This window comes from Camelina sativa, chromosome 11 (assembly GCF_000633955.1).
Source record: "Camelina sativa cultivar DH55 chromosome 11, Cs, whole genome shotgun sequence".
NCBI classification, from domain to species: Eukaryota; Viridiplantae; Streptophyta; class Magnoliopsida; order Brassicales; family Brassicaceae; genus Camelina; species Camelina sativa.
This window is the reverse complement of record NC_025695.1, coordinates 48905824-48921556: the sequence shown is the minus strand read 5'-3', so window position 1 is coordinate 48921556 and position 15733 is coordinate 48905824. Positions and strand designations below refer to the sequence as shown.

The 15733-nt window shown below is 38.8% G+C and overlaps 3 protein-coding genes across 3 annotated transcripts; 1 reads left to right on the top strand and 2 right to left on the bottom strand.

Annotated features, from left to right (window-relative positions):
- Positions 1107 to 2678, top strand: LOC104727284 (peroxidase 73). Its single transcript, XM_010446350.2, has 4 exons — positions 1107 to 1391; positions 1504 to 1704; positions 1853 to 2018; positions 2185 to 2678. Exons 1-4 carry the CDS (start codon positions 1176 to 1178, stop codon positions 2589 to 2591), a joined length of 990 nt encoding a protein of 329 aa, XP_010444652.1. The 5' UTR covers positions 1107 to 1175; the 3' UTR covers positions 2592 to 2678.
- Positions 2777 to 4415, bottom strand: LOC104727283. Its single transcript, XM_010446349.2, has 2 exons — positions 4276 to 4415; positions 2777 to 3850 (listed from the first exon to the last, which is right to left on the bottom strand). Exon 2 carries the CDS (start codon positions 3829 to 3831, stop codon positions 2911 to 2913), a length of 921 nt encoding a protein of 306 aa, XP_010444651.1. The 5' UTR covers positions 3832 to 3850; positions 4276 to 4415; the 3' UTR covers positions 2777 to 2910.
- Positions 4596 to 6484, bottom strand: LOC104727282 (scarecrow-like protein 32). The gene is made up of 2 exons (XM_010446348.2): positions 5339 to 6484; positions 4596 to 5075 (listed from the first exon to the last, which is right to left on the bottom strand). Exons 1-2 carry the CDS (start codon positions 6238 to 6240, stop codon positions 4676 to 4678), a joined length of 1302 nt encoding a protein of 433 aa, XP_010444650.1. The 5' UTR covers positions 6241 to 6484; the 3' UTR covers positions 4596 to 4675.

Sequence of the window (15733 nt, the reverse complement as noted above, 5' to 3'; positions counted from 1 at the left end):
TGAAATCAAGATTTTTTATTCTTATAGTTAAATGACTACTTCATTATTTATTACTATGTACATATAATACTAGTGTTTTTAGGAGTATTTTATTAGATGTGTTTATTAGGACTTTATTAAAGAAAATGGAAATTTCGTTTTGAGACATGTTGAGAAAATCAAGGATCACGGCCCTCTGGAATTCTGAACCTCGGGTTTCCCATTTCATAATCACGAGAGCTTGATTATTTCTAGTTGGAAAGTGTAATAAGATGATTAAACAAGTGTTCTCTTCCAGTTACGTGTCACTAACACTAAGGGTAATTATGATAACCAATGGGCGACATCTCGAGCTTATAAAACGTCTCTTATTCTTTTTACTGACATAAAAGTTTCGACTTCGAGTTTTATAAAAACAGTAAAAGCACTCTCTTTTCACAATTTATTTCCTCTTTTATTTATCAAATCAACTACAGTATATATAAGTTATACAAGAAATACATGAAGATGGACGTAGATGATTTTTTTTGTTCTTTATATTATTCCATATATAACCACAATACCTTTTTGGTCACCTAGTAGTCCTATAAATTCTACAAAAATACAAATTGTTGCTATTTTTGCTCTGCACGAAGGTCACGTTTGAGAGTATCTTTATATCCCATCTTTAGATTCCCCAAGTGGCATGTTTCTTGTTGCTAGAGACCTTTTTCTAGATTCCCTGAGGCTGAGATATGGACCCATCAAAAAAGTATATAAATTTCTCTAACTTATCTTATCAAAAGTACTTTTTATGTCCATGGGCCTGACTACATGAAACACTTAAAAAGCCTGTAGAAGTCAAATTTACAAAGTTGGCCCAAAATAGAATTATACTAGAAGAAGTAAACACGTATATTCATCCTATAAAGTCAACGATTAAACAAAACTCAAATCCTTTTACCACTAATTGAAAACACATATGACTGAAGAAACAACTCGTCGGCCATCACCTAGAACGTGGCTCCAAGTTATATATATATGAATCGGCCAAATTTGAAAACTTCTTCAAAACACGTACAACTTTGTTAAATCATTTTTTTTTATAAAGTCCAATTTACCATTCCTATAAATACAATTCCATAGTTTCCTTCATTTCTCACGACTCAGACAACCTCTGTCGCCTAAAACACAACAACTTTCATTTTTCCGACGAAATGGCGCGGTTCAGTCTGGTTCTAGTCGTGGCTCTTAGTATCACCATCTCCATGTTCCCGGACACAGCCACCGCTCAGCTCAAAACCAATTTCTACGGAAACTCATGTCCGAATGTTGAACAGATCGTGAGAACAGTCGTCCAACAAAAAGTCAAGCAGACCTTCGTCACCATCCCAGCTACCCTCCGTCTCTTCTTCCACGATTGCTTCGTCAATGTAATACTCAAACAAATTTGTTGATCTTTTGTATTTTGTATTTGAAACTTTTCTTACGATGGTTTCTTAATTATTTTGGTTGGTTTGTATATATATATATATATATATATAGGGATGTGATGCGTCGGTCATGATTCAGTCAACGCCTACGAACAAAGCTGAGAAGGATCATCCAGACAATGTGTCATTGGCTGGAGATGGATTTGACGTTGTGATCAAAGCCAAGAAAGCTCTTGACGCAATCCCAAGTTGCAGAAACAAGATTTCTTGTGCTGATATTCTTACTTTAGCCACCCGAGATGTTGTTGTTGCGGTACGTTATATAGATTTCATATTCTTTCTATTATATACATTATTTTTTGGGAAATTATAGGTAAAAAACAGTTATGTGTAAAAAGATTTGCTTATCTATTATACAACAACAGATTAAATGTAGTTTTAATGTTTTCCGATGTAATTAGGCCGGAGGACCGTCGTACCCAGTGGAACTCGGAAGGTTTGATGGTTTGGTGTCGACTGCAGCTAGCGTTACTGGAAACTTGCCAGGGCCAAATGACAAAGTTACAGAACTTAACAAGCTTTTTGCCAAAAACAAACTTACCCAAGAGGACATGATCGCTCTTTCAGGTAATAAACAACTCACTCAGTAATATTTTGAAGTGGATACTCAAGTATATGGTTTGGTTTTTGTATGGTTTATTTGGTTTAATTTGTTTATATATAAATTGCTGCTCAGTTTGGTTATGAACAAAACCGAATCTAATCTAAGTTTTTTTCTTTTTAAACAATGCAGCGGCTCACACACTTGGATTCGCCCATTGTGGCAAAGTGTTCAACAGAATCTACAACTTTAACCGTACTCACTCTGTTGACCCAACTCTAAACAAGGCCTACGCTAAGGAACTTCAATTGGCTTGTCCCAAGAAGGTTGACCCAAGAATCGCCATCAACATGGACCCAACCACTCCAAGAAAGTTCGACAACCTCTACTTCAAGAATCTGCAACAAGGCAAAGGACTCTTCACTTCCGATCAAGTTCTCTTCACCGATGGTCGCTCAAGGCCCACCGTTAATGCTTGGGCCAAGAACTCTGCTGCTTTCAACAAAGCCTTTGTGACCGCTATGACCAAACTCGGCCGCGTTGGAGTTAAGACTAGACGCAACGGTAACATCCGTCGCGACTGTGGCGCGTTTAACTAAGAGAGGGGAATCAGAAACAAAACAAAACAAAACTGGTTTTCCCTTTTTCTTTTTTGTTGGATCGAGATTTGTTTCTTTGATGAACTATGAATTATTTTTTGTTGGTGTTCTCTGTTTGTTTTTGCTTCGTGTATTTTTGAAAAAAATTTGACAATTTTTATACCCCTTTTTATTTATTCTGGCTGTAATATTATCTTATTAAAAATTCCAACCTAAGCATACAACAAATAAACACAAAACCAAGACATATATATTCACATAATCTAATAAAGATGTTCAAAAACACAAAATCTGTAATGGAAGAATCACATCTATCTAGTTATAGTGTTAGTAGCCAGTCTGAATCTGCAGGCAAATCTGGTTTGACAAACCGGATCTTCTCGAGCTTTGCAGGCCAATCTTCCCCGAGTAGTGATGGGTTTAACTCCATGGCTACTTGAAGATCTACTAGAGAAAATGCTGAAGAGTATACTTCTCCTTGGCTACTTCTAGACCTTGAAGCTGCTAACTCAAGACACGGTTTGATCAACCTCTTCAAGAAAACATCGAGCCCTGCGTTTAACAAGTTAGAAAACCCGACCGAAACCTCTAATCCTTCCTCCATTATTCCCAAGCCATCCTCGAGTTTCTTCTTTAAAGAAACAGAGTCAGGAAGCTCACCAGAGGAGTAACAACAAGTCCCTATACGATGTTGTTTCTTAACCGCATCCCTAAAATTAGCACCAAGAGGAGGTTCAATAGGTTGACTTCTCCAACATCGAACCAATTGGTCAACTTCTTCACCATCTTCCAAAGACCAGTAGTACTGTTGCCTACCACTAGAGGAAACAACCTCAGTGATCTGACTCTTCCCTTTGCTAATAATAACTTTATTACCATCTTTAAACCTCCGTTGAGTCCTTCCTTTACGAGGCGATTTCGGAAGGTCTTTGCACAAAGATTGGAAACCATTCAATGGCTTCTTCTTCTTCTCTATACCATTCTTTATCGAAGGAGGTGTCTTTGACAAACAAACATTCCTAAGAATCCCTCTGAGCAACGCGTTGTGTAGACTTACATTCTCCTTCTTAACCGTCGCAACGATAAGCTTATCGAAATCAGATTTGCTGATCTTCAAAGTCAAGAACTTCGACAAGAGATTAAGGTAAGTCTCAGTTTTGACCCGACCAATCTTCTTCTCAATCTGAGATTTTAACTCCGAAACGTCTGTTCTAACGACATGATGCTGACTCGTTGGCATTTGGGTCCCTCGAATTTCCCTATAAAAAAAAACCCCAATTTTTTTTTAAATTACTGAATCTGGGATCCGTATATAAGTCAAATCAACGAGATAATGAGGTCAACCCCACCCAAGTAACGAATACACACAAAAAAAAAGTTGTCGAATTGAGATCTGAATTACGAAACCCAGATTGTAAATCGTCGAAATAAGTAACTTTTTCAACTTCATTGATATGATTCCATGTGTAATCACAATATGAACAGTAACCTACCAACACAAAATCAAAAAAAAAATCCCAGTTTTCGATTCCCGAGAGAAACCAAGAACAGAAAATTATAAACTCTACAGTTTCTTTTCTCAGTCATGAATAGTGAAACTTGAATTCTATCCTACAGATTACCAGATTCGGAAAATTCACAGAGAGCACATAAAAAAGGGTGAAACATCCAAAATTTGACTAACCTTGAGAAGAAGAAGAAGAAACAGTTGAATTGAGCTTGAACTGGAAGAACAGTAATGAAACTCTCGATTTCAATCGCGACTTGGAGGAGTGGGAAAAAAAAAAAACAAGAGAGGGATTTTTGGGAAAATATTATTAGACCGAATAGATCGCATATTCTAAATTTCCTTTTGGTTTTTTTAGAAGCTTCTGTTTTGAGAGAGAGTCAACGTTTAGTCAACGAGGCACGTGCAAAAACAATACTCCAGCTGGAGAGTTTGCTAACGGACCAATCATATTACTTTATTTGCAAAACTAAAACTTTGAAAGTCAGCCCTTTCAGACACTACCGGGTCGGGTTAAATTTCCCTTCACTTTTTTTTAATACAGTACTCGTACTAATTAAGGTAAGATAAAGGAGCTCTATATAAGATCAGCAACAACCCCATTAATTGGTGCCCAAGAAGAGGCAAACACAACACTATGTCCCTTCCAAGTCAGCACAAAACGTTCCACGTCATCATCTTCGTCAACATCTCTCTTCATTCCCCAACCGGTTGCGTGTTCCTCCAGCATTGTTTTAGCCTCCGTAGCCACCTCCTCGCCGAACCCAACTCCCGCAAACTTAGCTTCCCTCATCCGCTCGAACCACCGGCTCTTCGGCTCCAATCTCTCCACTCTCTCCGCACCTTCCTTGGCTATCACGTTATCTATCTTCCAACTTACATCCGCCTCGTACCACTGTCTTTGCTCGCTGCCACGTGTCAAATACATGTCGGCCGTGTCGTAAGGGATCCACATGTAGTTGTAGAGAGACCTTAACCTGAAACATTTGAGCACACATTTACTCGTTGGCGGACCTATTATGAGGAAAGGGGGTTCAATTGACCCCATTCATATTAAAATTAAAATTTTTTTGTATAGAAATATGATAAATAATAGACTTTGACACCCCTAAACCAGGGTTCAATCCTCTCTATCACCCAGGTAAAAATATTTTCTGGGTCCGCCAGTGAGTACGTATCACTTTCATAATAAGGTCAACCGTTCTTTCAAGTTTTAAATAAAACCAAAATAGATAAAAACCTGGAGATAAGATTAGTTGACGTGAAATCCGCGTCTTCATCGATTAGGGTTACGATCGTAGGGTTTAGGTCTCGAAGCTCTTTCAAGAAAACTGATCGGGTAGGATTCGAAGTTAAGGTTTCGTCGGGAATGTAATGAAGCATCATGTGGCAGTTAACAACGAGAGCTTCGTTAAAGACAAAAGGGTCGTTTCGTAGCTGTTCGATAAGGGAGGAGAGACCGTCGGAGTAAGAAGAAGATATGATTCTAAACTCCATTGCTATGTTACGTGTGGTCGCGAAGTTTACTAGCTTCGAACCAAGCTCTTCGTAGGAGATTTCGAGCAGTGGAGGCGGATGAGATTCGTCATCGGAAGCGATGACGGTGAGTTTGAGAAGTGGAGGAGGTTGTTTGTGTAGTTTGTTTGCCAGTGAGTCTATAAGAGTAGGCATTTGCATGCAGTTAGTCAAACTTAAGTCAACGATATGAACAGAAGAGTAACCTTCGACAGCGTCGAGGATTGCGGCGTTCGCGGCTATGAACCCGAAACGGTGCCACGGAGTTAGGTCTACGAACTCAGCTAGCTCTATGACGGAGAAGCGGTGCAGAGTTTTCCGGGAGACGGAAGCAGCGGTAGCAGCGACTGAAAAAAAAGCGAACGCCGGGATTTTAGAGGCGGCGCGTGACATCAACGCGCGGAGGAAGGAGGAAGCGAGTCTCTGAGTAGAGTCTCCGTCTGGTGAAGCGAGGTTGTTGAGGACCCAAATGATATGTTGAGCCAACGTGGCGTCGTTAGATTCGATGGCGTTTGCGCAGTGAAGAAGAAGCTGCTCCATGCAGTTGGCGTCGCCGCATAGAGATTTGGAAGAAGAGAAACCGGGCCAAAGGGGTCGGGGCGGGTTTAGAATCCGGGTCGTATTCATAATTGTATGATATAGCTAGCTAGAGATATGGAACAGAAAGAACGTAAAAGAGAAAGAAGATGAAGGCAATTACAAAGGATGAGAATAATAGTAAATGCAAAACAGAGTTTTTAAGAGTATAAAAGAGCAAAAGAAAACAAAGAAAGAGGATGACAGAGTGTTGAAGGCAAGAAGGAAGAAAGAGACGAGACATATTGAGTAGTACCTTATCAATATGAAACGCACCGTTTGATCCTCAAAACGAGACAAAACCATAGGTATGCAGCTTTTTGCTCTCTGGTCATGTGCTTTCGTTTTCGTTTCTCTGGGTCTTAATTCATATAGGCGTTAAATATGTCTGAAATAGCTCAATTTAGGTTATTGTAGTCTGCTGCATTTATGGTGGTATCTCTATGTATATATGGTCAAAATTATCTATCATTCGTTAAAGTTCGTAATTTTCTTACGTGGTCTCTGTCTCGCCTTCCAAGTTCTCGTACGTTCCAAAAATAGGTATACGTTACTTTATACTAGTTTGAATAGTTATTTATTGGAGAAAAAACACCAAACAAATGTTTGCTTAGATGAGAACCTCAGTACTTAAACATGGTTTTGTCACTAAGTTTACTTATATTTAAACCAGGAGAATTCATATTTGCTACAGTTATTAAAAAATGTTATGTGTGATTTTACTACGCCTAATGGCACAAATCATATTTTTGCTTGTGCAAGACAATGTTAATGAGAAAATAACAAACCAAAGAATATATATATTTCTAGGTGGGGACATCAAATCAAATGTTGGGGGAGGATTCCATAGCCTTGAGATAACAGGGACTAGAGGACATTTTAGGGTTTGGTGTGGTTTCATTACCCGATGTTGAAATAGATAGACACCACGACAAATACAACATTGTCGACCATAAGAGTCTAATATGTCAATCTGATCGGCTATAAAAATTCGTTTGGTAGTTTTGATGAGACGAGCTATCAACATTGTCGACCATAAGACTCTAATTCTTGTCTTAGTCACGTGCTCTATTAGTGGTCACTCCAACTTATGTAATAAGAAACTCTATACGCCAATAATGGACAAGACCGGTGTGAAAAGGCAATTCGTTTTGCGCACTGTGGTTGGGCAAGTGCTATTCGTGATCAGCCCTTAGTACAACTGGATGAAGCGGTGGTCTTGGAGGGCTCATCATATTGCTAGGAGTCAATTAAAAAAAAGTGCTTTGACCAATTTTTTTTTTTTTTTTTTTTTTTTTTTTTTTTTTAAAGAAGAAGAAAGACACTGAATTTTTTTTTTTATTCTTTTAAAATATAATACATAGATAAACCAATTTCCTTTTTTTTTCTTTGGTTAAAATACTGAGATAGGCTCAACTAAACAGCACATTAGACTCTCTAGGCCCATCATTAATCGTATTTGATTCACTGAGATCAGCGGATTCCTCCTACTCATCTGATAACGGTTAGATACAATGTCCTTTTTGCCTTCTCTGTTTGGAAACACCAATAATAAAAAGAAAGGAAACTAGCCGTTAGTTAGATAAACAAATTTCCTTTTTTTTCTTTGGTTAAATAGTACCCTCTGTATCATAAATGATAATTTTCTAGTATCTTTTCTTGTATCATAAAGAATGATTTTCTGTATACTTTAATCAATTAATGCATAAAAATTGTAAATTTCAAAAACCATTAAATAAAAATTTAAAAGTTTGATGAAATACTATTGGTTAATAATTATAAAATATTTTATTATAAATAAATAATATATTTATTACTAAACATTAAATATTTTTCTTAATTCATGTAAAATTCCTAAAACATCATCTATAATAGAGAGGGAGTAACAAAGATCCATTGATCATCGTCACAACCCAAATCTATCTTTCGAAGACTTAAGTGGAAAAGACGATCACCGTGCCTCCGTTTATTGAATCAATTAATGTTCTCGCTGATCTCAACGATCCCATCGTTCCGTTATCAACGTCGGATCTCAGCCTCTCCTCATAAACCGCTTAGAGTCTCTCGTTACTCGTTCTCTACAGATCAAATCCAAAGTTCAGTCTTACAGTCTTACTACCTCATCGCTCATCATCACTCTGTCTTGATGACTCGTCTTATCTTCGATGTCCTACAATAATTAGATTATGACCGTTCGATTGATGTTGAGATTCGTAGTATAACCAAGATAACCGAGAAGAAGATCAAGGCAAGTGAATTTAGAAGAGGGAGTAACAAAGATCCATTGATTTAGTGAAGGGTGCCATCATTTTGAATGAGAAGTTGTTGTATTGAAGGTTTTGGTTGACTGGAATGTTAAGACTAGGGGCTTGCACCTGTAACTCATGCATCTACCTATACCTAAAGTGTCATTAACTAGGCTACAGAGCAATCCAGATCACAAGGAGGTATACCATTTTTCTGGTTCAGATAAAGAGTATGTACTTCTTGTATTTTCTACATTGGTCTATGTCTTTATCTGCTGAACCTTTTAAATACTTACTACCGCCACCCCCTTGAATGCAGATGTGGATGGAGATGCAACATATTCAGGATTTATTTTAATGCTTTGTGCTTTGGAAACACGTTACATGGATATCCATATATTCTTCAGGGAGGCCGACGATATCTTGACCATATCCAAATTTCTTTCAAAGGTTTGCTTTTAAAATTCATCTATCAATATTGAAATGAGATGACTCTACTACTCATTTGAACGTCAAGTCAATAAGAACAATACTTGGGTTCACCCCTAGGGGTGAACCTCTTCATTCACCCTTTATAAAATAAAGAAATAAAATCTGTATGCATTATTATAAAATTAAAAACTTAAACCGCTCTTTAATAAACCCAAACCGACATATAATTTGATTCTACTTGTAAAATCTAAACCCTAACCATCTCATTGTAAACCCAAACCGACATATAATTTCGTTTTACTTATAAAATCTAAACCCTAACATCTCATTTGTGAACCCAAACCGACATATAATTTCGTTTTACTTATAAAATCTAAACCCTAACCATCTCATTGTAAACCCAAACCGACATATAATTTCGTTCTAATTGTAAAATATAAACCCTAGCCACCTCATTTGTAAACCCAAACCGACATATAATTTTGTTTTAATTGTAAAATCTAAACCCACATATAATTTTGTTTTAATTGTAAAATCTAAACCCTAACTACTTCATTTGTAAACCCAAACCGACATATAATTTTATTCTAATTTTAAAAATCTAAACCAAGTCAATATTTAATTTTCTTTAATTAAAAATATACAGAATTTGTTTCCTTAATTTGTTTTGCTTTTTAATTTAATTTTGATTTATTTTTTAAATAAAATATTAGATGGAAGATTCTGATTGGCTGAAAGAAGAAGGGGTGAACAAATAGGTTCACCCCTAGGAGTGAACCTAAGTATTCTTCTGTCAATAATTGTAGTCCGCTCTAAAAATGATTTTTGTTTGTTTGTTGTTCCCTTGAGAATCAGGTTGTCACAGAAATATGCTTCTCAATTGAAGCAGCTCTAAAGGAATTGAATTTTGTCTCACCATCTTCACGTACGATTTCCCCACCCAGGTGAACTTTGATTATTATCATATCAATATATCACCATCGTCATATTAACCTTCTCATGTTCAAAAAGTAGAATTTAATAGCAAAAAATAGAATTTAATAGCAAAACACACATTAAAAAAAAAAAGAATTTAATAGCAAAAAAATTCGATCTACAAAAGCATTAATGCTCTCTCGATTGTGATTTTAAGCGACCTATATTGGCTAGTGCCTGCTTCCTCTATTTACAGGGTTTTGACAGAGATATTAATGGGCTAAAAACCATTGGACCTTAATAAAATGATATGGGCCCAGAAAGCATTGAGTGTTAATGACAGCCAGCCAGTTCGAAATCAATTGACGTAAAACATATGAGCAATGGCCTAAATAGATCTAGTACTAGCTAGTATTTCGGTTTTGATAATATGGGGCCATTTATGCTACGGAAACTTTTGTAATTTACATGCAAAACACTTTATTTTAACATTTTATCCAGGTCAGTTGACCCCCCCTAACTTCTATTTGGATCCGTCGTTGCTTCGTTATACTAATAAAATTGAGACTATGGAGTTATTGTATAACAAATATAACAATTATACGCTGTGTGCTTTTTTCAAATTGGTATATAATACTTGCGTGTATGTATATGCAAGCTAAGCTATATGTATATATTTTTTTTTTTTGACGATCAAACCCCATATATTAAGTTATCGGAGATGACTCTCTTCGAGAGAGAGCCAATTAGGTACCGACGAGCTTACATAGGAAAAACAGAAACCTCGTGCTCTTGCACATTTCGCAAGTTTATCGGCACGGATATTATCCTTTCGTGGGATATATCTAATGCTAAAATTAGCAAATCTATCTCTAAAATGAATAAAATCCTTCAATTCTGATGAAAATGTTGGCCAATCCTCGATATTAGACGTCATCCTTAAGAGATCTGAACAATCCGTAGCAAAAAGAGCTTTATCAAAGTCCAACACTAGTAAGCACTCCATAGCCCAAATAAGGGTATCTAACTCTGCATGTAATGGGAATAAGCTTCTGCGCGATCCTTTTAGCCCCATGTGCAGGATTCTATCACCGATAGACGCAATCCAGCCATGTCCACTCCTATCCACCTCTGTATGCCAAGATCCATCTATGAAGCATACAAGAGATTCTTGAGGAATTGGGATCGAAGGTATGCATGCTTCTACTACCGCTGGTGCTAAGTCTCTGTTAATTGCTCTTCTCCAAACTTCTTCTTCTTGGATAGCTTTCTCCAGTGTATCTTGCGGAGATTCAGAGATATTTTCAAACACTNCTGAACAATCCGTAGCAAAAAGGGCTTTATCCAAGTCCAACGCTAATAAGCACTCCATAGCCCAAATAAGGGTATCTAACTCTGCATGTAATGGGGATAAGCTTCTGCGCGATCCTTTTAGCCCCATGTGCAGGATTCTATCACCGATAGACGCAATCCAGCCATGCCCACTCCTATCCACCTCTGTATGCCAAGATCCATCTATAAAGCATACAAGGGATTCTTGAGGAATTGGGATCGAAGGTATGCATGCTTCTACTACCGCTGGTGCTAAGTCTCTGTTATTTGCTCTTCTCCAAACTTCTTCTTCTTGGATAGCTTTCTCCAGTGTATCTTGCGGAGATTCAGAGATATTTTCAAACACTATCTTGTTTCTTGCCTTCCAAATGTACCACATCATCCACGGGAACATTCTCAAGTTTTGATCAGTTGCACCAGAGTCTTTACCACGCCCATATAAAAAATCGAGGTTGCTATATAGGGAACATGAAGGGAACACCATAGGATGGGAAGGGATTGTCGATAAAGCCCATACTTGACGTGCTGGGGGGCATTCAAATAGCATATGGTTTATAGTTTCCTCCTCCGCTCCACATCTAGGACAATCTTTATCTCTACCAATATGGCGATAATGCAGGCGTTGACATGTTGCCAAGCACCCAGTCACACATTGCCACACGAAATGCTTAAGCTTCCGTGATGTTTTTAACTTCCATGCTTGCGCCTTAAGTGCCGTAACACTAGGTCCCTGAGAAGGGAGGTCGCAAGCAGGGCGAGAGATAGCTCTCGCGGCTTCGTATCCAGATTTAACGGTATAATTTCCAGACTTTGTCAGAGTCCAAGAATAGCCGTCCCTCGAGGCATTCAAGCTCGGTTTAATCCCAAAATAAGGGTAATATCTTTCGGGGGGAAGAGTTCCCGAAGACGTTCGATTTTCCACTTTTTTGTGTTAAAATCTATCAAGGTGTTAACACAAATCAAGGGATTTCTCTCATTAGTTAAACTTTGGGGTGGTCGTGCTGGCGTATCTGGGATCCATGGTTCAGACCAGATGCACGTATTAAAACCCGAGCTTATGGTCTTACGAATTCCGTATGAAAGAACATGCTTTGCTGCCAACATGCTCCTCCAACCATATGAAGGTCGATTTGATACTTGTATCTCTAATGGACTACAGTATCGAAAGTATCTCCCTTTTAGAACTCGGCTAAGAAGGGAATGTGGATATCTCAACAATCTCCATAATTGCTTTGCCAAAAGGGCAAGATTAAATTCTTCCAGTGTTCTAAACCCTAACCCACCTTCCGAGAGTTGAGTACACATTTGCTCCCATGATATCCAATGTAGTCATTTACTGTCTGCTTTATTGCTCCACCAGAAATTGGCTATCGCGCTAGTTAATTTTGAGCATATAGCTTTTGGTAAGAGAAAACACGACATTACATATGTCGGAATTGCTTGCGCCACTGATTTGATCAGGACTTCCTTGCCTCCCTTGGATAGAGATTTTGAAGTCCATAAGTTTACCTTCTTATGGAGTCTATCCCTCACGAATGCAAAGATTTGATCTCTTGCCGTATATGGGACGGGACCTCGGTTCCAATCATGATGGAAGATTTGGAGAAGTTAATTTCTTGTCCAGACGCCTCGCCATAAAAGCGGATTATATCGATAATTTCCTTACATTGCTGAGGATCGGCTATGCAAAAGAATAAACTGTCGTCTGCAAAAAGTAAGTGGGAGACACGTGGGCTTGCATTCGAAATACGTAAACCTTGGATCTTACCCTCTCTTTCTGTGTTCCTAATCTGAGCAATTAAGGTCTCAATACAAAGTATAAATAGGTATGGAGAGATTGGGTCCCCCTGACGAATCCCACGTGTTGGCCTAATTCGTCCATTGGGATCTCCATTGATCAAAATACAATAGGAGACGGAAGTAATTCATTGCATTATCCAACCCACCCATTTTTGATCAAATCCCATTTTTTCCATCAAAGCTATTAAGAAATTCCATTCCACCCTATCATAAGCTTTGCTCATGTCCGTTTTTATTGCCATAAATTTTTTCCGGTTGGCCTGATTAGAATGGAGGGCATGGAAATTTTCTTGAGCAATGAGGATATTATCTGTGATTAATCTTCCTGACACAAAGGCAGATTGGGTCTCGGATATAAGTTTCGGCAAAAACTTCCTCCGCCGCAAGCTCAAAACTGTTGAGATGACCTTATAGCTCACATTTCACAAGCTAATAGGGCGAAATCTTGACATATCACGAGGTCGTTCTCCTTTCGGGATTAAACATATATTTGTCTCATTTAGCTTGCCATCAAAAATTCCTGAGCTAAAGAAATTCTTCACCATCTTAGTGAGATCGCCTTTTATGGTTTCCAAAATTTTTGGAAGAACAAAGCAGTCATCCCATCCGGTCCTGGAGCCTTCCCCGGATTCAGGGAGAAAAAAGCTCGTTTAACCTCCTCTTCTGAGATTTCTTTTGTGAGATGCTCATTCATAGCATGTGTGACCAATGTAAATATATCCTTAATGGCCGATGTAGGATCACTCGCACTCGAGGATGAAAAGAGATTGTCAAAATACTCTACCGCAACTTTTTCTATTCCCTCTTATGTATCAATCCAAACTCCAAGTTGGTTAAGGATGCCAGTGATCTTGTTCCTTGCCCTTCTTTGTTTTGTGGAAGCGTGGAAGAATTTTGTATTTTGGTCTCCTTCTGCAAGCCACAGTTCTCTGCTTTTTTGGTGCCAATATGCTTCCTCTTCTCTATAAGCTTCACATAGTCGCCATTTTAGGTTGATGAGAGTCTCCGACGAAGCTTGATCATCTCCATATGCCTCATCAATCTTTTCTTGAAGTTCCTTAATCAGCTTTTCTGAGTTTGTTTGATTATTTTTCTTCCATATGGAGATTGCTCTTTTACAGTATTGGATTTTTTTCAAGATGGATCGTTCGACCGAATTGTCGTCCCCTCCCCATCCATCTATCACCGCCTCTTTGAGGCCTGGCTTGTCTATCCAACGCTTGTCAAACATAAACCTTCTCAAAAACTTTTTTGGACGTGAAAGAATAGATGCAAGGAGGGGACGATGGTCTGAACCCCACATCTTCATATACTCCATATTAGTGTGGGAAAATATATTATGCCACTCTTCATTTCCCATGGCTCTATTTAATCGACAACGAATCTTACCATTTGACCTTTGACCAATCCATGAAAATTGATTTCCTTGGTAGGGAAAATCAATTAAACCACATGAATCAATCATAGCACGGAAAGATAGAAATGAGGCTTCCGATCTTTTTTTCCTCCCCTTTTCTCGTGATTCCCGGTTATTTTATTGAAATCACCAACAATAAACCACGGCTCTGATCGGGTCACTCCAATCCGCATTAACCTTTCCCACACATAGTCGCGGTTAGCAGGAACAGGGTCGCCATAAATAAATGTCATGTAGACACGGTTTCCATCAATAATGGTTTCGATATCAATTAACCGGTCATCTAGCAACAAAAACTTAACCGGAAACTCATTCGAATAAAATAAGGTTAAGCCACCACTAGTACCCTCTGACACATCTCGCGCAGTCGACGGTGGGTCAATTTGGCTCCCGCCCATTGACAATTCCATGCTAGAGTCCTCATTTTTTGTTTCCGGAGGGAGAGTAAGACCCCACCGTACTAACATTGGTTCCCAAGAACTCGACCCTTAATAATAGAACCACCTCACTATGAGGGAAATAACTTGAATTTACAAGGGATTTCAATTCTGACTCCCGCGATATGGATTTCGGACATTTAAGAACATTTAAACTCTCCTTACAATAAGGGATTAATTTGGTTCGAATCTTTATTACAATTTTGTATTCCAAACTCTCCATATAGGAGGAAATTGGTGGAGAAGCTCTCTCTAAATTGAAAGATGAAAATGGCCCGTAATTGACATCAAACAAGCTTGAGATAAAATAGAAGCCCAGTAAAGGAATATCTATCAAGGCCCACTTCGAGGTCCAAATCCAGGTCCACCAACTAGAACTTTTAGGGGTTAGACGTACATCTAAATTTGATGAGCAGCTGCGGACATCGTCGTCTCCGGAGACCGAGAGGAGGCTCACGCGCGACTGGGAGGAGGCTCCTATGGCGCCTTGCGAAAACGATGGGTGTGGGCAAGGAACCGCGATAAAAGACGGAGACAAGAGATCCTGCACAGATCCAAAGTCAAGTCTCGACGGCGGCAGGTTGCCTCGTCGGAAGTCAAAGTTATCGGAGGATGCGGAGAGGATGTCGACTGTAATACCCATCACGGAGTTGAAAGAAGATGGGTGAGTGTAAAGAGGAGATGTACTTCTCAATCTCAGCCGAGAGGGATGACGACTTCCGGGGAAATGGAGTGAAGGTTGAAGGCGGAGAAGGGCAGCGGAGATCTGAGTCGGAGATGGCGGAAAGTTTGTCGGTTCACATAGATCCTGTGGTTCCGACGGCAAAAGGTGATTCAGCGGCGCCAAGGAGATCGTCACATAGAGGTGGAAGATAAGAGAAACTTGATCTGGGATCAGAGTAGTGTTCTTCCCATAATGGGAGATATGGCCGCCGTTAGGGAAGTCTCGGATAAAGCAAACTATT

Excerpts from the sequence above, each read along its gene's own strand:
- LOC104727284 (XM_010446350.2), top strand. The coding sequence starts at position 1,176 with ATGGCGCGGTTCAGTCTGGTTCTAGTCGTGGCTCTTAGTATCACCATC. Across the intron at positions 1,392-1,503 it reads TCCACGATTGCTTCGTCAAT|GGATGTGATGCGTCGGTCAT; the intron begins GTAATACTCAAA and ends ATATATATATAG. Across the intron at positions 2,019-2,184 it reads GGACATGATCGCTCTTTCAG|CGGCTCACACACTTGGATTC; the intron begins GTAATAAACAAC and ends TAAACAATGCAG.
- LOC104727283 (XM_010446349.2), bottom strand. The coding sequence starts at position 3,831 with ATGCCAACGAGTCAGCATCATGTCGTTAGAACAGACGTTTCGGAGTTA.
- LOC104727282 (XM_010446348.2), bottom strand. The coding sequence starts at position 6,240 with ATGAATACGACCCGGATTCTAAACCCGCCCCGACCCCTTTGGCCCGGT. Across the intron at positions 5,076-5,338 it reads TCAACTAATCTTATCTCCAG|GTTAAGGTCTCTCTACAACT; the intron begins GTTTTTATCTAT and ends CAAATGTTTCAG.